Source organism: Hippocampus bargibanti, linkage group LG11 (genome assembly GCF_051943395.1).
Source record: "Hippocampus bargibanti isolate YZ-2025 linkage group LG11, ASM5194339v1, whole genome shotgun sequence".
Classification (NCBI taxonomy): Eukaryota; Metazoa; Chordata; class Actinopteri; order Syngnathiformes; family Syngnathidae; genus Hippocampus; species Hippocampus bargibanti.
In genome coordinates this window covers 11,729,891-11,756,031 of record NC_142744.1, presented here as the reverse complement: position 1 = coordinate 11,756,031, position 26,141 = coordinate 11,729,891, and the positions used below count along the sequence as shown (strand labels likewise).

At 41.3% G+C, this 26,141-nt stretch overlaps 1 protein-coding gene across 1 annotated transcript; it reads left to right on the top strand.

Annotated features, from left to right (window-relative positions):
* Positions 1 to 171: 171 nt before the first annotated feature.
* Positions 172 to 24,944, top strand: LOC148891604 (sodium channel protein type 3 subunit alpha-like). Its single transcript, XM_089009213.1, has 27 exons — positions 172 to 416; positions 1,561 to 1,845; positions 2,667 to 2,787; positions 3,682 to 3,769; positions 4,635 to 4,763; positions 4,906 to 4,997; positions 5,081 to 5,323; positions 5,401 to 5,464; positions 9,428 to 9,569; positions 9,783 to 9,980; positions 10,056 to 10,238; positions 10,321 to 10,692; positions 10,768 to 10,897; positions 11,002 to 11,240; positions 11,378 to 11,551; positions 11,645 to 12,001; positions 13,279 to 13,686; positions 14,367 to 14,484; positions 14,620 to 14,774; positions 17,249 to 17,422; positions 18,739 to 18,861; positions 19,488 to 19,760; positions 19,960 to 20,013; positions 20,103 to 20,240; positions 21,359 to 21,463; positions 21,582 to 21,852; positions 21,939 to 24,944. The coding sequence occupies exons 1-27, from the start codon at positions 324 to 326 to the stop codon at positions 23,150 to 23,152; spliced, it is 5,943 nt and encodes a 1,980-aa protein (XP_088865339.1). The 5' UTR covers positions 172 to 323; the 3' UTR covers positions 23,153 to 24,944.
* Positions 24,945 to 26,141: the final 1,197 nt, after the last annotated feature.

The window sequence follows — 26,141 nt, the reverse complement described above, 5'->3', positions numbered from 1 at the left end:
CTTCTGTGTCCCAGCAGCATCAACCCCCCTTGTCTCCTACGCCCAAGGGCATCATATTGCAGCGCATCCTCCCCACATTGTGTGGAGAAACAAACTTATGTGATGACTACTGTGGAAGTAGAAGCCAAATGGAAGGGAACATGACAACATGGGCATTACGCATGTGGCCGGTTTCAATATGCCCATCATAAGGTGATTAGTGCACTGGCAGTCTAGAAGTTACTTTCGACGGCCAAACTGTGGATTGCACACGCACTCCTCTGTCCTGCTTTCTGGAGTTTTTGGTCCGCATCAAGCGGAATAAGCCCTAAAAAAAAGAAGTCATGGATTTTTCACGAAGGGTTTGGATGCTACTTCTTCTGAAAACGCTCCAACTTGACTCTGGAAATAATGCTTTAAATCTCAGAGTTTCATTGGTAAGTAAAATGCCGCTTTGTTTCCTATGTCAACTTTCATTTTGACTGCATAAAAAATAAATTAACAATAATAATACATTTAATTTCTAAGCGCCTTTCAAAACTCTCAAGGACTCTTTACAATCACAGGATTTTTTCAATTTACAATAAAATGCTTGACTGATTCATATACAGTCATATTTATCAATACAGACTGTTATTTTATTCCAAAAAGTAGACATTAACACGCAACCCCCCCCCCCTCTCTCATCTGCATTTGCGTATTGATGATATTCAAGCAAAAACGTATTTCAAATTGTGGTAAAAGTACAAGAACACATGCATATTTTCAAGTATGCTTAAACAACATCATGTTCATATAATTAGTTTATTACTGTTCAAGGGTGATCATGTACTGTATATTGTGTAATTTTATATACAACTTGTTCTAACTCTGTAAGCATATATGTACTACAGAGATGTTGAAATGATTTGTTGAAATGGGTCATCATTTGGTAGGTCAGAAAGTAGTTCTTCAACATTGTTCAAAAAGATGTGTGCGCTGGATCATCAATTTCAATGTTGTTTGTGCATCTTAGCTTGTTCAGTTATTCTCATGAATATGATGGCATGAAGCGGACGTGTGCACTGTAGAGTGAATTGGTGTTTGCTACGCTGTGCTCTTTTTATTTCATTCATGCAGTGGATGTAAATAAACGTTTCACAAACAAAAACTTTGTTCACACAGAAGTAGGGAATTGAAAGTAGACTACAGATGGCCTCTTGAAAGATGCTGGGAAGTAATTTTAAGCCTGTGTTTAGGCAACATGTGTTAAGGCAGCCGGACTCGAAATCCAGCCAACGTTTCTTTTGTAGAATGCATCACACTGAGGGTGTTCATGGTGCTGGGATAGAAATACATGGATTTCAATTGCCGAGGTGGTGAATCATAATGTTAATCGATCAGGGGAAGTGTTCACTCTGAGCCCATGGTGTGTCTCCTTTTGGTTTCCCCTCTGAGCCACCTGCTAGTTCCTTTTCCCCCTCGATGGTTCACTAAGTGCTTGTAAATGTTCTAAAAAACACACTTATGCTATTGTGGCATGGATGCATTTTGCTTTTTTTTCTTCTGCCAAATTCTAGCTGTAAGTCACTTCTAGTACAGAAGAATCAGGATGAAAAGATGGCAGCCATGCTGTTACCAACGGGTCCTGATGGCTTACGGCTGTTTACTCGTGAATCCTTGGCTGCCTTGGAGCGGCGGATCGCAGATGAGCAGGCCAAGAATACCAAGGTTTGCAAGGAGGCCCATAAAAACCTGGACTCATCCAAACCCAGGCTCGACCTGGAGGCAGGCAAGCAACTGCCGCGTATCTTTGGTGACATCCCTACGGAACTTGTCGGGGTGCCGCTGGAAGACATCGACCCCTTTTATTTCAAGAACAAGAGGGTGAGTACCCTGCGTGCAAATTCTGTCCTTACTTGAACCTGATTCGTAGTGGGCTCAAACTATTTGTTGGTTGCTGGTGTGGCGGAGCCAATCCCGACTGGCTTCGGGCAGTAGGCGGGGTGCAGCCTGAACGGATTGCGACCACAAGTTTTACAATTTGCAATTTAGTGGTCATCTTGGGTTAGAGACACATCTCAAGTTTGGACCATCCGCTCCTCACAGTCACACCGAGAAATTTTTGAGTGTTCAATCAGCCAGCCATGCATGTTTTTGTAATGTGGGAGGAAACCGAAGAAAACCCACGCGGCCCAGGAGAACATGCAAACTCCACACAGGGAGGCCGCAGGGGGATTCGAACTCACGACCCCTGCACTGCGACGTCGCCGTGCTAACTTTTTTTTCACTTGCTTTGATGGCAAATCGGAGCCATTAATGGGCTGCTTATGGATTATCCACTGATAACAAAATATTTAAGTAAATGCCACATCTGCCGAGGGAAAGGTTTCAGGTTGTTTTGCTTAAGAGTTACCTCCATTATCTCCAATGGTATTGCTTTTAATTGCTGTATGATGCTCACTTGGACGCTATTGTGGTTTGCGTGGACGTTTAAACCGACAGTAGACTGAACTCCTCAATTTGTTTATTTTGTTAATATATTTTTTTCATACTTCAAAATACAACCATAAGATCTACTGTGTGTCTTACTTTTTACTTCATCTCATTGTCATTGCTAATTTACCCATTGTGGGACTCCTAAAGGCTTTCTGATTGTGATTCTGATTGTCAAATCAATAATGATTGTGTCTTTTCTTCCTCCCCAGACTTTTATCGTACTTAACAAAGGGAAGGCTATCTTCAGATTCAGCGCCACGTCCGCCCTTTACATATTCACCCCATTCCACATCATCAGAGCGATAGCCATCAAAATTTTGGTCCATTCATATCCTTTTGAAAATGTGTCTCGCTGTGCTGCACTTGAATTCATTGTTAAGCATTTATACTGAATTGCAATGATGATCAAATAAAAGTAATTAGGGGCGGCAATTTGATATTGAAATTAGCTTCGTTGATACAATACTTTTGCTGTCGTAATAAAAGTGGCAAACGCACAAAAGTAATTTGATGCCGATAACACGCTTCACAAAAAAAAAATCTAAATAATAAAATGTCAAGGAGCCAAATATCCTTTTTATTGTTGTAAATAAGCCAGCTCCTGATAATTCCAACTGTTCTGTGAATGTCAGCTTTTCCCCAAAGTTCCATTTTTGATACAGCTTTGTAATAGCCCCCTGCGGCATCAAAAACTAAATCCTCACAGAGATCCCTCTTTTAATCCTTGATATCCAAAAAGATTTTTGGATCATGACCATTGCCTATTATTCATCGGTCCGAAAAGAGAACTTTGCGCCGAGGAATCGTCTCCCCCCCCCCCTTATTTTTTGCAGCATATTCCCCAAAATCGAATTCCAAAAACATTTTGAGAATGTCTTCAAAATATATGGCGTCACCATTCAGTCTGGAGATTTTTTTTGAAACTTTATTTTAACTCGCAAGGAAAAATTATATCAATCCCTTTGTTTTGAAACCAAATGTAATTTACTTCCTCTAAGCTGCATTTACAATATTGTCTTAATGCCATTGGCACACATCCTGGTTTGTTTGTTTGTTTGTTTGTTTGTTTGTTTGTTTGTTTGTTTTTGTTCTAATGGATAGATGGATTTCCTATAGGATTATGCGATGACACCGTTTCACTCAGTCTCTATATCGTTTGTGTTGTCCTGAATTCGCACGTGTAAATTCCTATTGTAAACTTTTCCTTTACTATCTTTTCCACATTGTTCAGCCTGTTCATCATGTTCACCATTCTGACAAACTGTTTTTTCATGGCCATGTCTGACCCAGCACCGTGGACCAAGCACCTGGAGTAAGTCCCTGCGGATTTCTACGTTCTATTTTTGGACTAAAAGTACAATTTTTACTCGCCTGTTTACTCGTGAATCTTGTTTGTGTCCAAAATGTCATTCCGTAATGTTGCTAAGAAACAGGGGGGTAATCCCGGGCGATACATTTTAGGTCATCAAATGTAAACAGCGTGACGTAGTGTGTGATATTTCATACTACAGTGAGACCTCAACTTACGAACTTAATTGGTTCCCAGACAGAGTGTGTAAAGCGAAAAGTGTGTATCTCAAAAGAAATTCTCATAGGAAATCATTAAAATGGGAATAATCCGTTCCCTAAATAAGCCTCAAAACTACACACAACATACCCTATTCTACGTATAATAAATGTGCTATTGTGTTGTAATGAAAGAAATACACTGCATTGTATCATAAAGTCACTTTATTTACATTTGTGATGGTCATTTATGGCTTGATGGAATGGCGTTGGAGGTCGAAGGTCAAAGGGAATTGCTGTTTGGAAAGAGAGGCGCATTACATGAGGACTGTAATTAAAGAAATAAACTGTGCTGTAAAATAAAGTTTTATTTACCTTTTTGATGGTCGTTGATGGCTTATGGAAAGAGAGTCACCTTCCATAAGGACTGTTGGTAACTTAACCTCTGGTGCTGTTCAGTCGTGTGCTGCCGCCGAAGATCACTCCGCCAGCCGTGGTGGGTGTGTATTATGAAAATAGTGCTTGTTATAAGGTTTAATTTTCATAAATTTGATGTTTGTAAGATGAAAAGTTTGTAAGATAAGGTGTTTGTAAGTTGAGGTCTCACTGTATTTAGTTCATGAACGTCACGAAGCAAACTGCCTTTTGATTCCTCTTCATTGCTTTTGCAGATACACTTTTACTGCCATTTACACTTTCGAGTCAGCAATAAAAATATTCGCGCGAGGATTCTGCATCGTTCCTTTCACCTTTTTGAGGGACCCGTGGAACTGGTTGGACTTCAGCGTCATTGTAATGGCGTAAGTATCAACAAAAATCATTTTTACGATTCTGTGTTAGTCTATCACATTGCAAATAAAGTCATCATTTTGAGCCATTCCTGAACTTGAAACAACCAAGATCCTCTGAATCTATCTCTCCGCTCTTTTCATCCAATTCTAGATATGTGACGGAATTTATAGACCTTGGAAATGTCTCAGCACTTAGAACCTTCAGAGTGCTCCGAGCCTTGAAAACCATCTCAGTGATACCCGGTAAAGCACATTTGTCCCAATCAAGGAACAAAATCAGATGTGCGCCAACTCCTCTCATGTCCAATCCGCTCCCCCCTTCGCAGGTCTGAAGACCATTGTAGGAGCTCTGATCCAGTCTGTGAAGAAGCTAGCAGATGTGATGATCCTGACCGTCTTTTGCCTCAGTGTGTTTGCACTGATTGGCCTGCAGCTCTTCATGGGGCTTTTGCGACAAAAGTGCATTCGCAGCCTCGCACACTGCATTGACTCCTCCTATAGTCCCAATATGTCCTTCACCTGCAACAACAGAACCTGGAGCTCCACTGAAGATTTTCTAACCAGTGAAGGTCAGTCCAAATGTGGGGACACACGGCAGTATAGAATATGAAATTAATGAGAATCCTCTTCTTGTTTCCATTTTTAGATAATTTTTACAAAGTTGAAGGTGCAAAGGATGCACTAATATGCGGATATGGCAGCGACGCGGGGTAAGTTACGACTTGTAACTCATCCGGATGCAGTTGTATCAGGGGTATCCAAACTTCTTGCAAAGGGGGCTAGATTTGGTGTGTTGAAAATGTGTGTGTGTGGGGGGGGGGGGTCAACTGTGTATAGTAATTTAAATACATTTCAGTGAGCCATTATGTTTATCATATTTGCTTTTTTATTTTAATTTAAGCTATTTTAAGAACGTGTTTTGGTTCATTTAAATCATGCATATTGGATTGGATTGGATTGGATTGAATTAGCCTTTAATAGTCTAACAGTGGAGACATTGACATTTCACAGCAGCAAAGTGATGACAGTAAGAGGAAACGAAAGGAAGAAGTAGAGAAACAAAAAACAGGATCTTCTGTAAGGGCAGCCACTCTTGCGGCGCCATCTTGAAGTCAAAACAACAACAAAATATCTAAATAACAAATAACGTGACACAACACAAATGGCAGATAGTTCAGAATTGAATTGGCATTGAACATTTAAATTGAATATTCACTTAACTACTTTTTTTTACACTAACTTTTTTGCAACAGTTGAACAGAATTGTTCTTTTGTTGATTGTATTCATTTTAAAATTGTTTTAATTAGAAAATCTCCATTTGAGAAAACTGGGGGGCTCCTTCAGTCAATTACTCATTTAGTAATTTGCTGTTCCTAATTTAGCCTGTACATGGCAGCACTTAGCACACACAGGTAACAGTGCAACTGCCCAATGTATTAATTCAACATGCGGGCCACACACATGATGAAAATTGACCACGGGCCGCATTTGGCCCCCGGGCCAGACCTTGGACATGTCTACGTTATATAATAATCAAAAACATCTAGCGGCTTTTGATCACATGTGTGTCATTTTTACGGGCCCCGGGGTCGAAGCAAATATCTTTACAGAACCGCCACAAAGAGAAACAAAGACGAGAGCATGTGGCGTTATACTTTAGTCCGTGACATAATGTATAGAGGAGAGGGGGCTGTGGGTGGGGGCAGGGTGGGTTGCGAGGGTTGTGTTGTAGCGTGAGAAAGGCGGCGGACAAGACGGCATGCGGCGTGGATTATCACTCTGGTGCCACTGGCACCCTGCACTAAGAGGCATGCAGTTGCCAGCTGGAGGGAGGGGGTGTGGGGTGCGTTGGGGGCGGGACGAGATCTTAGGAGATTTCATCATCTCAAATGCTCCACATTGTGATGAGGTTGAACCAGAGTGGACCGGACCACCAGATTGATTGATACTCTGTCACGATGATGTCAGACCTCATCGCAGACACTCAAGCAATCGATTTGATCAAATCAAAGAGATGCATAAGAAAAGTACAAGGACGCAATTAATAACCATCGGTCCAAATGTACAAAGATCTCGCTCGCGGCAAAGGACTTTGTCATTTGGTGTCACACGGAGTCTGTCAGAGGAAATCCGAATATTGCTACTCAGCCTACATACGGAATAATCCTATAAATCTGCAAATGCTTTTGAAACAAGCACAACAGGATGACTTCGACCCACGCCAGACCCAGTTCAGGGGTTATCATGAACTAAATACCCATCTGCGGCAATCTGAATTCCCCTATTGAGCAAATGCCTTCTGTGACAGAAATCATATCGTTTGCGATCGGAGAAAGGACCAATTTTTATTTCGGAGGCTACTTTTTTGCCCTCACTTCATGGTTGGTCAACTTGAATATCTCCAATATTCGTAGAACTGTATCGGATGTTCGACAACCCACATAAGGAACTGGTTGAGCATTCAGAACTCATTGAGAGCCAATATGGATGATCGATAGCAGAGCGTTTTTGATCGACTATTGAAGGCACGATGGCGTCTGAGCTTATTTCCGCGTTTCCTTGGGGATCAGTCAGGCTTGAATGTTGTTGTTTTTAATCCCCCCGGCCCCACACTCACCTAACCTCCAAAAAAGCACAGGGACTTAATCCCCTAAGAAGTCAAATCTGACTCGGTGACTTGTGTTCATTTCAGAGGGAAAAGCAGATATGCTTAAGGGCATTAAAGGGGAAACAACATCATTTTAGGTCAGTAAGATCAGACCCGTTCCAAATGCTCACCACTAGTTTACCTACACGTTAACACTGTGCCGCTGTTGTTTAGTGTTTTGGTGTGTTTTGTTTAGATTTTACGTACTTTCATTTTGCTTTGCATACAACCCCCATTTGTGTCTCATTCTACGCATGCAAGTTATTTATTTGATGCTGTTTTTTTCAATGTGGTTCAAGTTTTGACCCAAAAAAATAGTCAATACATATTTTTTGGACATCCTTTTTTTCTGGAGTACAGTACAAAAAATCTAAACAAGCTCAAAATAGTAGCAAATCCATCTTTTTCATGCCTTTTTTCTGGACCACAAAAACAAAATCCAAACAAGCCCAAAAAGGTAATAAATGCACCTTTTTTAAAAAAAAATTTGGACTACAAAAAAATTTCAACAAACCCTAAAAAGCAATAATTTTTTTTTTTACAATACATTACACATTTTTTCTGCAGTACAAAAAAATCTAAACAAGCCCCAAAAAGTAATACAGTAAATGCATCTTTTTTGATACCCTATTTTCTGGAGTACAAAAAAATCTAAACAAGCCCAAAAAAGTAGCAAATCCATCTTTATTTACACAGCCTTTTTTCTGGAGTGCAAAAAAATGAAAATAAATCCGCCTAAAAAAGTAGAAAATGTATCTTTTTTTGTGAGGGGGGTTCTTGGTTAGATTTTTCCCCCTCCAGCTAAAATATTTAATTGACCATCACGCCCATCAGCTATTGTCGGTTTTGATGGAACTTCCTAAGGCTGGCTGCGGAGACAAGATATTAAGCAGGTCAGGATGGAGGACATAAAACATAGAGGATGCTTAATCTTTTGAGTGTATTCCAACAAGTAATCCCTGAGTAGATTTCCAAATTAAAGCTTTGGATAGGGTATGATGACACAAGCACACGCAGCCAAGCCTGCAGCAGAGACACCACAAGACCCAAGTGTGCATGACAAAAATATACATTTCATAGATAGATAGATGGTGTGTGTGTGAAAACTTTCCATCTAAATTTTCCAGGGAGTACGCGGAAATATTTAGTAATTTATTTCCCCAGACCAAAAATCAATCAGTGACCAAAAAAGCAGAGCCAACTCCACCACCATGAATACTTCTCTGATTATGTCTGATTAGGCAAAGTTTTTTCTGTTTGATCCAGGTCGTGATACCAGTATATACTCACTGTTCAGCTTGTGCCACGCCTGCTTCCGTATGAAACATTTCTTTGAGTAGGGGGGGAGTGTAAGTGGCGGGTGGAATTTTCCCCATTCGATCGAACAAGTCAGCTCGTTTGTGCTTCACGTGTTGACCATTGAAGCAAAGGTACTATGAATGCAGCGACGATAATAATGAGGATGAAGGCTCTTCTGTCCTTACCGCCTGCATATTAGTGAGGATCCCCACCCGCCCGCCCGGCCGGCCGGCTGGTCGTCAGTGAGCGGTCCAGCTGTTCTCGCAGCAGCACTCTATGCCCAGCTGTTTGCCAGTCATTATGAAATTATTCTGCACTCAGATTGACATGACAGGCCTCAGCTGCCAGATCTAAATATTTGCCGTAATGCCACCCGCGCTGACAATGAAGATCAGAAACAGAGGCGAAACGTTTGAACCTCTGTTTGGCGTCCATCTGGCTTGGCATATAATCCCTTTTTGCTGCGGTGCGTTTTAGTACGGCAGAGCGGGATGAATTTCAAGTGCCCTTCTCAGTAGAAATAATGGTGGTGATAGTAGTGATATTGACTTATTGAGTCACCCGCTTCGCCGCGCTGCCGAGTAAAAGGCCACAAGGCTAATTGTTGATGCTGGAGGTACACACGCCACCTCGGTTCGCTCTGTGCCAGATTCGTTTGACTTAATTGTGCCGTCACGCCGCTGATCCAGACTGTCAAAAAGTCATCATGTACATTTGCCGTTGCAGGAAGTGTCCGGAAGGATTTGACTGCCTGAAGGTTGGAAGAAATCCAAATTATGGCTACACCAGCTTTGATACTTTCGGCTGGGCTTTTCTGGCACTTTTCCGTCTCATGACACAAGACTATTGGGAAAAACTATTTCACCAGGTTCAGTCTCACTTTTCAATTCATCCTTGTTCTCTAATTAGCCAAACGTCTGTGTAAGCTCTCAGTCGTAAAGGAGTGGTCCATCGATGAAAAGGTTTCTTCAGTACAGATGACGGCTGAAGAAACCTTTTCATCTAATTAGCCAAATTAATTCAATTCATTGTGTGACCCGATCCTTTGCTTCTAAATTGTTTATGTTTTTCCATCTCCAAGACGCTGCGCTCAGCTGGAAAGACCTACATGGTGTTCTTTGTGCTGGTTATCTTCCTGGGCTCTTTCTACTTGGTAAATTTGATCCTAGCTGTTGTCGCCATGGCCTATGAGGAGCAGAATCAGGCGACAATTGCTGAGGCCTGGCAGAAGGAGAGGGAGTTTCAAATGGCGATGGAGCATCTCCGTCGGGAGCAGCGAGTACGTCCCCGGACAAAGGGTGCGAGAGTATTTACGCGCCGTTGCAATTTTAATGTTGTTGTTCTCTGTGCGAAGCTGGCAGCGAAAAGGCAAGCGCAGGAGACAGACTCCATCTTATTGGCTGAGTTGTCTCCGTACCGTACAAAGATAGGAAGTTTGAGGCGGTGCAGCACTAAGCGAAGACGATCTCACAGGACGTTATCAGAAGAAACTGCGGTGGAAGCTGAAGAAAAACTTGACCCGCTAGATGAGCCACAGGTACTTCACCAAATTCCAGACAATGAAAAATGGATTATTATGCTCGTTCCTAATGACAACAAACGTCTCTTTGTGTGCGTAGCCTCCTTTGTCACCCATGCCAGCCCACCCCTTGCTGGCGACGCTCTCCTCTCACCCACTCAGCACCAGAAGAGGAAGCCAGAACAGCATACTCAGCTCATTTCGGATGCGCAATAACTCCGAGGCTGACTTTGGCGATGACGAGTACAGCGTCCACGGTGATGCTTTCCGAAGCCGAGCCAGTTCAATCGCAACGCATTGGAAGAGGAGAACGGGCAGTGTCAGGAGTCACTGCTCCCAAGTCTTCACCCCAAGTCTCCCCGTCAACGGACGGCTCAACGTTTCATTAGAGCAAAATGGACTCACCGCGGCGGGGCCGCACGCCCTCAGTTCTCTCCCCGCTTACAGCATGGAGAGGATCAGGGAGGACACAGTGAGCGTCTTGTGTTTCTTCATTGGCGGTATCAAAAAAGATTAGCTTTTTTTACCGTCAGTATCTGTTCCGCAGAAGCCCACAGATGATGGGTCTATTATCCAAAGGCCATTCCTTCACCCGTCCCCCACAGCAACGGAGCGTCCTCCCGTGCACAGAAAGAGAGGACTGAGCTCTGTTAGCTTTTTCAGTGATGCCATGGATGGTTAGTTTTGAGAAAGCATTTTCTCCAGGGCTAAAAAAAATTAAAGCTCCAACGTGGGCCTTGGTATCCTGACAAAAGAAAAAGATGTGGGTCTGTCTTTGCAGAACTGGAGGAATCCAGACAAAAATGCAACCCCTGTTGGTACACCTTTGCCAAGACATACCTGATATGGGACTGCTGCAACTGGTGGCTAAAACTGAAGGAGTGGGTGAAGCTGATGGTCATGGATCCTTTCCTTGACCTTGGTATCACCATCTGTATTGTGTTGAACACCCTCTTCATGGCCCTGGAACACTACCCCATGACCGAAGAGTTCAACACAATGCTCTCCGTGGGAAATTTGGTGAGGGCGGACGGGTATCGTACCTTCACTCAAGCTGTTGTAGCAAAGCGCCTGTCTGGAAACAATGCAATATCCAGACCGCAAATCCTCAACCGGGTCGCGCTGAAAATCAATATTTTCCTCCTCTGTGCCTTTAGGTGTTTACCGGCATCTTCACTGCAGAGATGGTCCTGAAGCTGATCGCCCTGGACCCATATTACTATTTCCAACAAGGCTGGAACATTTTTGATGGCATTATTGTTTGCCTCAGTCTGATGGAGCTGGGACTTTCCAATGTGGAAGGACTATCTGTTCTCCGCTCATTCAGACTGGTAATTGTTTCTTCGAGTACCACAACGTCCGTCGGTTAAGGTCAATGGGTTGTTCTCATGTTACGTTTCACTCCACCTTGTTCTCGCCATCAGTTACGTGTCTTCAAACTGGCAAAGTCTTGGCCCACCCTCAATACTCTCATAAAAATCATTGGCAACTCAGTGGGCGCTTTGGGAAACCTGACGCTGGTGTTGGCTATCATCGTCTTCATCTTCGCTGTAGTTGGCATGCAGCTGTTTGGCAAGAACTACCAGGACTGTGTGTGCAGGATCTCTCATGACTGTCAGCTTCCTCGCTGGCACATGAAGGACTTCTTTCACTCCTTCCTGATTGTGTTCAGGGTGCTGTGTGGTGAGTGGATTGAAACCATGTGGGATTGTATGGAAGTAGCTGGGCAACCTCTCTGCATCCTGGTTTTCATGCTGGTCATGGTCATTGGGAACTTAGTGGTGAGTATATTGTCTTGGACGTTTTCGGAAGACCTTCCTTCGCCACGTTCTAGTGTTTCGCCTGCTAGCGTATCGGGAGCCTGTCCCAGTTGACTTGAGAAGCAGAGGACCGATCACTTGTTTCAGGGTTGTTTTTTTTTAAATGTGACAGGAAACGAAGATCTCCGGGTCCTCTGGTTTCCTCCCTCACTCCAAAAAACATGCATAGCAAGCTGATTGAATACTCCAAATTGTCCCTCTGTGTTAATGTGAGTGCGAACGCTTGTACGTTTCTGTGTGCCCTCTGATTGGCTGGCTAATGTTTCAGGGTGCCCCCCACCTACTGACCAAGGGCAGCTGGGATGGGCTCAGAAATCCTTTGCAACTGAATGAATGAATGAATGAATCAACGAATGAATGAATCGAAACGTAGAATCCAAAAGAGAACCCGATTTGTAACAGCTTTCAATCGCAATTTCTAAAACTGAATACACCCACCCTCTGCCGCCCCCCCCCCCTTGTGCCCTGTAACTGACTGGCACCCAGTCCAGGAAGTGGTGTGTCTTTTGCTCCAAGTCAACTGGAGCCTATCCCTCTTACCCCATAACAGCAAGCCTTGTTCAGTGAACAAGGCTTGAACACATCACGTTATTTATGTAGTTTTCCTTCTAATTTCGCGATCAACACAGTGTTTTCAGACGAAACAAAGTACCCAAAATGCATTGTGTGTCGCTTTCTCGGTCAGGGGCGTTCCCTCCGTGATGTCACTCCGGCATCGTCATCAACTCGAAAACAAGACTTCATGAATATTCAGCGCGAGTCTTAAAACGTAAAATATAGCTATATGCGGTGTAATCTGTGTACGCTCAGTAGAACGCTCAGTAGAAGTCATTTGAAGTCATTTGAAGTGATTTTACAAATTACGGACGCAACTTGTCTGGAGGTGTCGGTTGTCCTTTAAGTGACGATAAAGTCAAAGATCATTCATTACTAATAAACTGCTATGCTCCTGCCTTGTGCAGCGACAGGAAGCTGCATTCTACAAAACGTGTCACAGAATTTTGCTATTGAATATCCTGATTGTACCTAAACACTTTTTTTCTGTGCAATGTCGGAGTTTGCAGTTATTGTGAAAATGGCGGGGCAAAGTAACACACTCACATGCGCACAAAGGAGAGCGCACAGTGAGCAATAAGATAGTTTCTAATCACATTTCAGAATTAAGCGGGCTAAAAAGTTAATGTCGTTCATCCTCGAGGCTTCCAAACACAACCGGCATATTTTGTGTGCGTCCCCAGGTACTGAATCTCTTCCTGGCCTTGCTGCTTAGCTCTTTCAGCTCTGACAACCTCTCCGCTCCGGATGAGGACGGTGATTTGAATAATATCCAGATTGCCATCGCCCGCATCTACTCTGGTTTCTCTTGGCTTGCCACAAGCATCGTCCACGTCTTCAACCGCACTTCCAAATGCGGACGCAAGAGAGCCAAAGAGAACTGTAAAGCCACCGCGCTTGTTGCCAATCACATGGAAAGCAACGGCGGACTTTATGGACGCTATGGAATAAAATATGTCATTACGGAGGAGGACACTTACATGACTAACCCAAACCTGACTATTGTCGTTCCGATCGCACCCGGAGAATCTGATGTGGAATTTATAGAGGAGGAGGACTTATCAGAGTCATCGGAGGATGAAGACCACAAAGTAAGTCAGGAGTCATTTGTTTTCCCATCTTATTCAAAATGATCGCATTATTCATTGGTGCAGAATACTGCAGGTGTGTTTTGCTGGTCGGGTTGTCTCGAAGTGGGATCGCCGACAAATAATACACTCTTTAAGCTATTTGAAGTGTTTCCAGCAGGGAAAAAAAAACAAAAAAGTCCATCAGTCCTGGTAAACGCTTGGCTAAAAGAGGATTACCTTTGACCTTTTCCCATCAATAATCGAGTCCCCCGATCGTACCCATGATAACCACTTTAAACCTTTTTATCGGATTGAGACTGACATCTGCCCCCACAAACGATGCTAAATATGCTTTGCCTTAACAACAAAATCAAATCTTATCAAAAAAGCATTAAGGTATAAAGGAGATTGAAAGGCCACGTAGGTGAGTGAGGTATAATGCCCGACAGCGGATTGAAAGTACCGCGGCTGCTAATGTATTTTTTGCCATGGTTTGAAGTCTCATACGAGTGTCACCATCAAAGGTCTCTGAGATTCTCTGGCGAAATTACAGAAGACTTGTCACCTTTTGGTAGGGCATTTTGTGTTTCATGCAAAACAGTTTGAGAATCATGCTTTGCTTGGACAAATGGTGTCACACTATGGGCTCGTATTTGGAGTTTAGCTGTGAAATGCTAACGTTGAGACTTCCTACCTCTCAGGATAAGATAAGCCTTTCAGAAGGAAGCACGGTTGATCTGAGGAAACCAGGCGAGGAACTGGAGAATTTATCCGAGCTGGCCGAAGAGTGCATGGAGCCGGAGGAATGCTTCCCAGAAAGTTTGTAGAGAACTTCCAATGTGACCAATTTAACTCTTTGGCCTTTCCGTGTGACTTTTCACTGGTTTATTTTATTGTTTTCATCATAGCGTATTTCACAGTCTTTGTTTGCCGTGCTTTCACGTTTTCACCCAGTGTGCGTCAAACAGTGCCAGTGCTGCACAATCGATATCAGCCAAGGTCTCGGCCAGGCGTGGTGGAGACTGAGAAAGACGTGCTACCAGATCGTGGAACACAGCTGGTTTGAGACCTTCATCATTTTCATGATCCTGCTCAGCAGTGGAGCTCTGGTACGGTGTCTTGACTCCTTTGTTTCTTATGCGCAAAGTCAAAGGTGTAATCGGATGGCATTTTGATGTCTTGGTTGAGTGGAATCCTAGCGTTGTCATTTTTTTTTTCGTTTTTCGGCAACACGAGTTACATTTTGAAGGATGAGAAATTCTTTGCGGGTGCTCTCTCACAAGTGTTGTGTGGGCTGCAATGGCCGGCGGTGAGTTCTGGACTTCACACTGGGTACTTAATAACCTAAATACACATTTTAATAATGCCATCACATCACAAAATAGTGTAAACATTTTTTTAACTTAAAATCTAATTATGGATGTGTTCACACTGAAGGACTTGTTATTTAACATTATAATTATAATTATTTTTTTCACTTTATCCAATAAAGTGAAATATTGGGAAAGTGAAGTGATATAATAACTTATATCACTCCAGTTTCCCCCTCCGTGCAAATTCCCCCGAATGCATTAAAAAAATCACCAAGACGTTTTACTTCCCAGGATGTTCCACGATGAGGTATTATAATTATTATAATTATGATTATACAGTAAAGTCTCGTTATATCGATATTCAAGGGAGTCCGAAAAAACATCGATATAACCGGGACTATCGATATATCCGACACTGTTTGCATGTAATTTTCTCCGTGCGTGCATAGAAATAGTATCGATATAACCGGGACTATCGATATATCCGATATCGATATAACGAGACTTTACTGTAATTATAATAATTATAAGGAATAAATAAAAATGAACAGTTTTCAATTGCTGTTCAACAAAATTTGTTTCTTTACCTATATTGGAGTGAATGCTCGTGCGTTGGGCTGCCGCTGATCACAGGAAAACTATCCTGTGACTGTAAAGTGTCTGAGAATTTTGACAAGCGCTTAGAAATAAAATGTATTATTATTATTATTATTATTATTATTATTATTATTATTATTATTATTATTATTATTATTATTATTATAATCATTGTTGTTGTATTTGTACATAATTATTATGAATATTGTTTTTGTTGCTATTGTTACTATTATTGTTGTTTCTGTCATACTACTACTACTTCTGTGTAAGCTCTCAGTCATACAGGAGTGGTCCATCGATGAAAAGGTTTCTTCAGCCGTCATCTGTACTTCTTTGAAGGTGTCGGACGTTTCGCTTCTTATCCAAGATGCTTCTTCAGCGAACTAAAGCCTTACTGGTAGTTTAGACCCTATATATATATATATATATATATATATATATATATATATATATATATATATATATATATATATATATATATATATATATATATATATATATATATATATATATATATATATATATATATCCCTACTGTCCAGACGTGGCGGTGCCGGACTCTGCTATGATTGGTCCCTGCTCTCAGTTTGGGGGGAGCAGAGGACAATTCCCTGCGGCTCCACTGATTACTTCTATTGACCTGACTGACGACTGGCCTGATTGCCCTATTTGCTCTGCTATCATCTTATCAGCATAAATAAGCCTATGTTGCCTAAGCAGTCTGTTGTGCGAACGATCCGAATTGAACCTCACACCACCATGTCGTTTTGGTGAAGGATTTTGCTGTTTTATGAAAATAGCTTATTTTACTCCCCTTTCAAACCATCTAGTAATTTCTTTCGCGAAGATTTTAACCTCATTGTCGTCAAATGAGTGGTTTCTGGCTTTTAGGTGCATATGTACTACCGATTGAGGCCCACTAGGATTATCCCTGCGATGTTGAGAAAATCTTTTTTTCGAGAATTTGTTTAGTCTCCCCAATGTATTGCTCTTTACAATTTTCAATTTTCATTTTTTTATATTATTACTATTATGATGATGATGATGATGATGATTAATATTATTGTTGTTGTTGTATTAGTATATTATTATTACTATTGTTTTTGTTGCCATTGTTACTATTATTGTTGTTTCTGTAATACTACTATTAATAATAACATTCATATTTTTTAACATGTAATTATTATTATATTAATATTTATTATTATTATTATTATTATTATTATTATTATTATTATTATGTTTTTATTTCTCTATTTTTTAATAATATATTATGCTAACGGGCGGCCCGGTAGTCGAGTGGTTAGCACACCGGCTTCACAGTGCAGAGGTCCGGCCTCCCTGTGTGGAGTTTGCATGTTCTCCCCGGACCCGCATGGGTTTTCTCCGGGTCCTCCGGTTTCCTCCCACACTCCAAAAACATGCATGGCAGGCAGATTGACCACTCCAAATTGTCTCTAGGTGTGAGTGTGAGAGTGACTGTTGTATGTCTTTGTGTGCCCTGCGATTGGCTGGCAACCAATTCAGGGTGTCCCCCGCCTCGTGCCCGAAGACAGCTGAGATAGGCTCCAGCAACCCCCGCGACCCTAATGAGGAATAAGCGGTACGGAAAATGAGATGAGATGAGATATTATGCTAACATTGTGGCTGTTGGCAATATTTCTTGACTCCAGGCCTTCGAGGATATCTACATTGAGAAGAGAAAAGTCATCAAAGTGATTCTGGAGTATTCAGACAAGGTGTTCTCCTACATCTTTGTGCTGGAGATGTTCCTTAAATGGATCGCTTATGGCTTCAAAAAATATTTCACCAACTACTGGTGCTGGCTTGACTTCCTCATTGTGGATGTAAGTGAACAGAGAAAGCGCAATATGAAATACGATTGAAATTCAACTCTGGCCCCCCCGATGGTTGGCTCGAGATAGATTTTTATGGTTTGGGGATTTTTGATGACCTTGGTTGACATAGTGGCATACTTTTGTTCTTCATGTTTTACAAGTTTTGCTCTCAAGGCACAATTTGGCTTTAAATGTTTCTCTGACCGAGATTCTTTGATTGGAGACTTGACTCCGTCTGATTTTACCTACCGTTACGCAGATCGCTACAGACCGCTCTATTGTTAGGGTAAGTTTTAGTTAGCGGACGGCGGGTGAGTATGAGCTCGAGGAATAAAACTTGCATCTGCTTCATAAATGGTTTTATTTTCCTCGCTTCGGAGTTTGTTTTGATATCAAAAGCCATTGTTCCCAAGAAGGCTTTTCTCATGGAAAAAAACTCAAGATTCTCTTCAATTTTTCATTTGACGACATTTCAGGACTTTGGCTTTTGTATCAAATCAATTTCAATGCCACACACTTTAAGGTTTATCTACAGAAGATCAAATCTAATTCCTCAGCCTATTCATCCTGGTCAGCATTTTTTGTGTGTTCAGAAATGTGTTTTTTAAACTGCTATTCTGTTCATTGGGCATAGTTTTTTTTAAATTTGTACATTGGCTAAGTCAACTTTTTTGCCCCATAAAATGTTTTCCTTTGATATTACTTTAGCACAGCTAAAATTGGGGGGAGTCAGACAAATATGAACCTTGTTATGTATCTTCTTTAGATATATTGGACAAACACATCCGTAAATAGACTTTTATAAAGAAATTCACATCGCCGGGAACTTTTGAATTCTAAATTGTTTTGAAGGAGTCATTTACTGAAACTGGCCACAAATTTGGTTGTTAGACGTTCTTTATAAAACTCACTCTATTTGATATATATGTGTTATATGCATATATAGTTGAGTGCGCACGCATGGGACACGTAGCATGCATGTGTGCACACCTGTCTGTGTTTCGTCATCTTCACTCTCATTGGCATCCTTCCGTTTAATCGCAATCACTCAAGGAACATTCGACAGCTGAGCATTATTTTGTTTTGTCTGTGTTTTGTAGAATAGAGTGGAAATCGAAATGTTCTCAAAAAACCTCACTAAATCTTTCTTGTGTACTTTCCTAACTGTGGAATGTCCCAAAACTCACAGAAACTCTAAAATGAATCCTCAATATTATTTATTTATTTTATATTATTATATGGGTTTATTTATTTGTTTTTTTTCCCCCGCCACATTTCTAGCCTCAAAGAAACTTAATCCAAATATATTTCTCTTTTTATCATAGGTTTCCCTGATAAGCCTGGTGGCAAACTCACTGGGTTATTCAGACTTTGCTGCAATCAAATCGCTGAGGACACTCCGGGCTTTGCGGCCTCTCCGAGCTCTATCCAGATTTGAGGGCATGCGGGTGAGAACAAAAGCAAGACCGCTCCGGCGTGAATTTCTCATTTATTCATGACTCAGGTCCGGCGCTCTGCATATCTGACAGTTCATTGCCCCCAAAAAATACTGTATCGAATGTTATTCCCCTCTTTCCAAGTTTAAGGGGTTCATTGACGGAGCTGTGGGTATCCCACAGGAATCCTTCCAGTAATCAGAAAATTTATTTGTCTTTGAAAGCAATGTTTAGAATCTCTTCACAACTCAACGACCCTAAAATCTTATGCGGATGCTACTTCACCATGCCCACAAATACGTAATCGCCAATGGGCAATTTAGATGAATCTCAGTTTAGATTAATCTCTTCTTTTACTATTTATAATTTTATCTGTGGTTTTATTGTTCTTGTGTTTGTGACTGGAAGGTGTCCTTGATAGACGCTTATAAATAAAATGTGTTATTATTATTATTATTATTATTATTATTATTATTATTATTATTATTACGTGCTATTATTATTATATTATTATTATTATTATTACGTGTTAATATTATTATTATTATTATTATTATTATTATTATCGCTAATAATAAAATATATGTTATTTTCTTTTATTGTTTTGACAACACTGACTTGTTTGTGTCGCTCGCCAGGTGGTCGTGAACGCTCTGATTGGAGCCATCCCCTCCATCATGAACGTTCTGCTGGTGTGCCTCATCTTTTGGCTCATCTTCAGCATCATGGGAGTCAACCTGTTTGCAGGCAAATTTGGAAAGTGCGTCAACAGAACCGGCTTCATCCACAGTTTCCTCGTGGTCAACAACAAATCGGATTGCTTGGCCATGAATGACACTCAGTACTACTGGACCAAAGTCAAGGTCAATTTTGACAATGTGGGATTGGGCTACCTTTCGCTTCTGCAAGTGGTAGGTTTCCCACGTAGCATGTTGTGCCGTGTACGTTTGGATAATAATATATAATGTAATACATTTCAATGTTTGGACAAGTTACAATCTTCGATCAACCTTACACACATGACCGCATAAGCTATAAGCCAGCTTGTCTTCGGTAAGATCTTGGTATGAAAATGTCGTGGCATGAACGTTGCCTTTTGTGGCATTACAGGCAACGTTTAAAGGTTGGATGGAAATCATGCATGCAGCTGTTGATTCAAGAGGTGTAAGTATGTCGCTGAACTTCGACGGGTGAAAAGTCACAAAGCCAACAGGAAGCAATCTGTGAGATGAAGGATTTTTGTTGTTGTTCAGGTAGAGGAGCAACCCATCCGAGAAATCAACCTCTACATGTACCTTTACTTTGTTGTCTTCATCATATTTGGTTCCTTCTTCACTCTCAACCTCTTCATTGGAGTGATTATCGACAATTTCAATCAGCAGAAAAGAAAGATGAGTATTATCGTGACTGGGAAATTGTGCATCGTGTACACTTGCTGGAAAGGAGAAAGCGAATCTTCGGGAAGAAAGTCAGTACAACCTCTGACACTTATAGTATTTTTTTCACTATAAAGTGCACCTAAAAGCCTTCAATTGTTTTCAAAAGATGACCGTGCACTTTATGATCCAGTGCGGCTTATATGAGGAAAAAAATATAATATGGTGTGCCTTATAGATGGAAATGATTTTAAAATATGTCATTCATTTATTCATTCGCTGCCAGACATGTGCAAAAATGTGTCCACTCTAGTGCCAGGGTTTTTGTCATTTTCACTCAAATTCCAGAAACCACAGAATTTTAGGACTACATAAATATTTAATGCAGAGTAAGAAACCTTAGACTCTCTTATTTCATCAGAAAAAAATAGTTAATCCTTAAATTATATGAGTCTGGCATTATCTGAGCTTGAAATGGGGGCAGCTGTACAAAATGCAAATGCTGCCTGTCCCCTTCTGGGAGGGAAAAACATTGACAGAGGTCTGACCAGCACTTTATCGGCACCCCCCCCCCCCCCTCCCGCAAGGAAAACCGAAACCCAAATAAATTCGGGAATACCACTCCACGTCATATTTTCAATTCCCGAATAAATTCGGGAATGGCAGTGAAGGAGTTAAAGGTACGCCTTATAATGCGGTGCGCTTTGTGGTCTCGAAAAGATGGTATTTGACCTTTTTTTAAAGAAAATAAAATAACAATTTCTTAATTGCTCATATGATGTAAATATGTTATTATGCTAGTTGTGTACTCAGCAGGACAGAGGCGGGTACACAAATGTACACACTTCTGATCTGTTTTTTAACAAAAGTAATGTCGAGGTTCTACTGTATCAAACTTTTAATACAGTAAAGTCTCGTTATATCGATATTCAAGGGAGTCTGAAAAATATCGATATAACCGGGACTATCGATATATCCGACCCTGTTTGCATGTAATTTTCTCCGTGCGTGCATAGAAATAGTATCGATATAACCGGGACTATCGATATATCCGACATCGATATAACGAGACTTTACTGTATTTTGAATATTGCCCTCTTTAAAAAAATAATATCAGATAAATGTGATTATACTTAGGTGGACAGGATATTTTTATGACAGAGGAACAGAAGAAATACTACAACGCTATGAAGAAATTAGGAAGTAAGAAGCCACAAAAGCCGATACCGAGACCTACGGTAAAGTAGCTCTCATTCTTTGCGCGAGTTTCAATCATATTTATTAATAATTTTTTATTTTCAGCGTTGAAGTTCTATTGTTCAATGACCCGTGCGGTTTCTCTTTCGGCAACCTCAGAACATCCTCCAAGGCTTCTTCTTCGATCTGGTGTCCAAGCAAGCCTTTGACATCATGATCATGATGCTGATCATCGTCAACATGCTCACGATGATGGTGGAGACGGACGAGCAGTCTGAGCGCATGGAATCTATTCTCAACAAGATTAATTTGGTCTTCATCGTGATCTTCACGGCGGAATGCCTGGTCAAGATCTTCGCCCTGCGCTGTTATTTCTTCACGGTTGCGTGGAACATCTTTGATTTTGTGGTGATCATCCTCTCCATCGTGGGTGAGTAGAAATGCGTCGCCCCACGGACCGGAATGCGATCGAGTTCTTCCAAACGAAGCGTTCCGTAACCCGACGTCTCCTTACAGGGATCGTTCTGGCCGACATCATCGAAAAGTATTTTGTGTCTCCGACGCTGTTCCGAGTGATCCGCCTGGCGAGGATCGGACGGGTTCTCCGGCTGATACGTGCAGCCAAAGGAATCAGGACGTTACTGTTTGCCCTAATGATGTCCATGCCGGCGCTGTTTAACATCGGTCTCCTGCTCTTCCTCGTCATGTTCATCTACGCCATCTTCGGCATGGCCAATTTCGCCTATGTGAAAAAACAGGACGGAATTGACGACATGTTCAACTTTGAGACTTTTGGGAATAGCATGATCTGCCTTTTCCAGATCAGCACCTCGGCCGGCTGGGACAACCTCCTGAGCCCGATCATGTCCGGCTCCCCGGACGAGTGCGACGTTGCTTTTGTCAACACGGGCACCAACACCCGTGGGAACTGCGGCAGCCCCTCGGTGGGGATCGCTTTCTTTGTCAGCTACATCATCATCTCGTTCCTCATCGTGGTCAACATGTACATCGCCATCATTCTGGAGAACTTCAGCGTTGCCACGGAGGAGAGTACGGATCCGCTGAGCGAAGATGACTTTGAGATGTTTTACGAGGTGTGGGAGAAATTCGATTCGGAGGCCACGCAGTTCATCGAGTTCTCGGCGCTGTGCAGTTTTGCCGACGCGCTGTCGGAACCGCTGCGCATCGCCAAGCCCAATAAGCTCCAACTCATCTCCATGGACCTGCCCATGGTCAGCGGCGATAGAATCCACTGCCTGGACATCTTATTTGCCTTCACCAAGCGAGTTCTTGGTGAGTCAGGTGAGATGGATGCCCTCAAACAGCAAATGGAGGAGAAGTTCATGATGACCAACCCATCTAAGGTTTCACACGAGCCCATCGCCTCCACGCTGCGGCACAAGCTGGAGGAGATGTCGGCCGTCATCATTCAGAGGTGTTACAGGAGGCATCTGGTGCGCCGGCATATGAAGCAGGCCTCTTACCTCTACAGACAAATCAACTACGAGTCGATCGGAGATGTCCAAAACGGCCCGGAGACGGAGGGCCTCATCGCCACTCTGATCCATCACTACGGGCCTGGGGGAGGGGAATTTTTCGAGACGACGGACGGCTCACTGATGTCCTCGCCGCCTTCTTATGACAGCGTGACCAGGGTAGCGGGTGACCTTTCGGATGTCGTGGGATTATTAGCCGCAGACTCTGAAAACTACGAGGAAACTTTTCTTTAAGGTCAGTTCCAGTACGGTGTTGTTTTTCTGCCTGTGTTTGAGCCATTCCTGGTCAAGGAGACTTGCCTGGGTTCATTGGAATCACGCAAAAGTGTTTGACGTGAGCATATATGGGGACAGTGGTGGACCGTCAGGGCCTGCAAGGCCTTCTCTACTGCGTAAAAATATCTGAATCACAGATGAATGTCAATTATATTTTGTCCATGAATTCTTATTAAATAATTCAACATTGTCTTTCAGCTTCCTTTCATTACTTTTCCCCTGTTGTGCTGTCTCCAGATGTGTGTTTTCATGTTTAACCATTTTACCATTCACATTTCAGCTATCATTTGTTACCAGGGTCAGAAATCTACCTGGACGCCTCCACTGAGGGCTCTGGAGCATAAAAATCAATAGCGATGAAACAGTTGCTTTAACCAATCGGACCTCGAGTTGGCAACCCAAGGCCTGCTCGAAGGCGCTGGCACCGTTAGAGTTTTCGCAAATTATGATTGGCTAGTCACATGATTGGCTAGTCACTATCCAATCATAGTATCACTAGCTGCCTATTGGCCAGAGCTAGCACATTGTATCTTTAGTGAGCTGCATAAGCAAATATATTGTGTTGAATTAATAGCGGTTTTGCTAGGAAAAATTGCAAATAATATTGCAATTTTATGAGGTTATCATGAATCCACATGTTCATAGTAAAAATTCAAACAGTTCAATGACAGTATTTCTTACATTTCTTCAAGTCACAAGTTTTTTCCTGGCCAACGACATCCTTTAGTGGACGTGTAGTAAATCACACCACACTTGCAGCTGTGGAGTGATTCACAAGTAGGCCTAGGAGTGGCATGCACGGCCTGCCACTGTGTGGGGACGAGGGAGTGTTGAGGGCCTTACTTTTGTAGAGACGCTGCTGAAATGTATGCTTATTTAAACAACTGATTGAAAAAAAGGAGGCAGACTAGGTATGATATTCCGTTAGATGGCTGACTCAGTCAATTGAGACAACGGAATTATTTCTATTTTCGTACATGTTGTGACATATGTGTTTTGGTGACATTTTTTCTTTTGTGATTGGGTGCCTTGGCTCAACGAAAGGTTGGGAAAGACTGTCCATGTGTATCGTGCTGAGAGGTCGTGAGGTAAAGTTGCTAACCGAAATAGGACGGTATGAAAAAGTATGGGTTGAGAATTAAGATCATCGTTTGGTTCGTGATATTTTTTTTCCTCCTGCTTTGTCCAAGCAGCACTGTTTATTTATTTGTTAGTCTAATTTTATGCGCTAGTCTATTTTAGAGATCATTATGCTTTGTAGAGTAATTAGCCATGAGCTATAAGCTAATGAAATCGGATGCTGCCAATTGTGCAATCTCAAGGATGCTTTACTTCACACGTGTCAAAGTCAAGGCCCGGGGGCCAAATCCGGCCCGCTACATCTTTTTTTTGGCCCGTGAAAGCAAATCAAACTGGTGAAATTCCATGATGCCCGCTAAAATCCTAACCAAAATTTCATATTTTTGGATATAAACCACAATAACAGTCATTATTCTTGACTTCAGATTTGGAAACTAGCTATTCATTAATTTGTTGTACGCTCTATATGTAATATGTGGAAGGGATAAAACATTCTAATGGCTTCCCCAAATTCATAACGGCCCTCGAGAGGAAACCATAACTACAATGTGGCCCGCGGCAAAGAATGACTTTGACACCACTGCTTTACTTTGTCTGTATTTTCGTTTTTTTATGCATGTCTTGTATCTCTCTTCGATACGCCAAACTTTTGGAATTCCCGTCCAGGCAGCACACTGTGGCGTCACAATGGGGAGAGGAACAAGCAATAGAAAAAAATAATTAATAATTTTTAAAAAACATGAAAAGGATACATGTGGATACAATGGCTTTGTGATCACCATAATTTCATACAAAAATTGAATTTGTCTTGAAATCGGTTGTTTCCTGCTTTCATGACATTGTAAGAAATAAATATATAAATTGCACAATAAATAAATACATACATAAATATGTAAACAATTAAATACATACATTGATGAAAAGGTTTCTTTAGCCATCATCTGTACTTCTTCTGAAGTCACTTTAGTTCGCTGACGAAGCATCTTGGATAAGAAGCGAAACGTCCGACACCTTTAAAGAAGTACAGATGATGGCTGAAGAAACCTTTTCATCGATGGACCACTCCAGTACGACTGAGAGCTTACACAGAAGTAGTAGTAGTATTACAGAAACAACAATAATAGTAACAATAGCAACAAAAACAATATTCATAATAATTATGTATGAATACAACAATGATGATTATATATATATATATATATATATATATATATATATATATATATATATATATATATATATATATATATATATATATATATATATATATATATATATATATATATATATATATATATATATGATAAATACATACATAAATACATAAATGCATAAATAAAAATGCACAATAAATAATAAATAAATAAAATGTCTATTGTTCAAAAAGAAGCATGTATGCAAGCATTACCAATGAACTAAATAATGAAGAATTTCTGAGGGGAAAAAACATGGGTGCATATTTTACAGAGCCCCCAATCCCTTCTAAATGAATGCCATGAACAACCAAAACAAATTTGTATGAAATGGCCTCCATCAGATTTTTTCTCTCCCGAAGCTTTTCTCTCGCTATGCACATCACAAGCTCAGTTTGTCTGCCCAATACAAAGGAGATCAGGGGTTTAAAATACATATATACAATCTGAAAGCATGTGCCTGATTTTGACTGTTGTCCGCACACTTTCTCAGAATCTTTTTAGACCGTTTTATTGGACCATTGTGGGTGATGTGGGTGAAGCTTGAATGGCATTAAGAGCTAATTTTGTAATATCAATTAAAAAAACAGCAGTGTACATGTAAAAGACATTTGTAACACTTTTGTACTTATATTTATGTGTACTGTGTATATATAAATAACATTTGAGTGACA

Coding starts and splice junctions, on each gene's coding strand:
- LOC148891604 (XM_089009213.1), top strand. CDS start 324: ATGGATTTTTCACGAAGGGTTTGGATGCTACTTCTTCTGAAAACGCTC. Junction 5,465..9,427: donor GGATATGGCAGCGACGCGGG/GTAAGTTACGAC, acceptor TTGCCGTTGCAG/GAAGTGTCCGGAAGGATTTG. Junction 14,485..14,619: donor GGAGGAATGCTTCCCAGAAA/GTTTGTAGAGAA, acceptor GTTTTCACCCAG/TGTGCGTCAAACAGTGCCAG.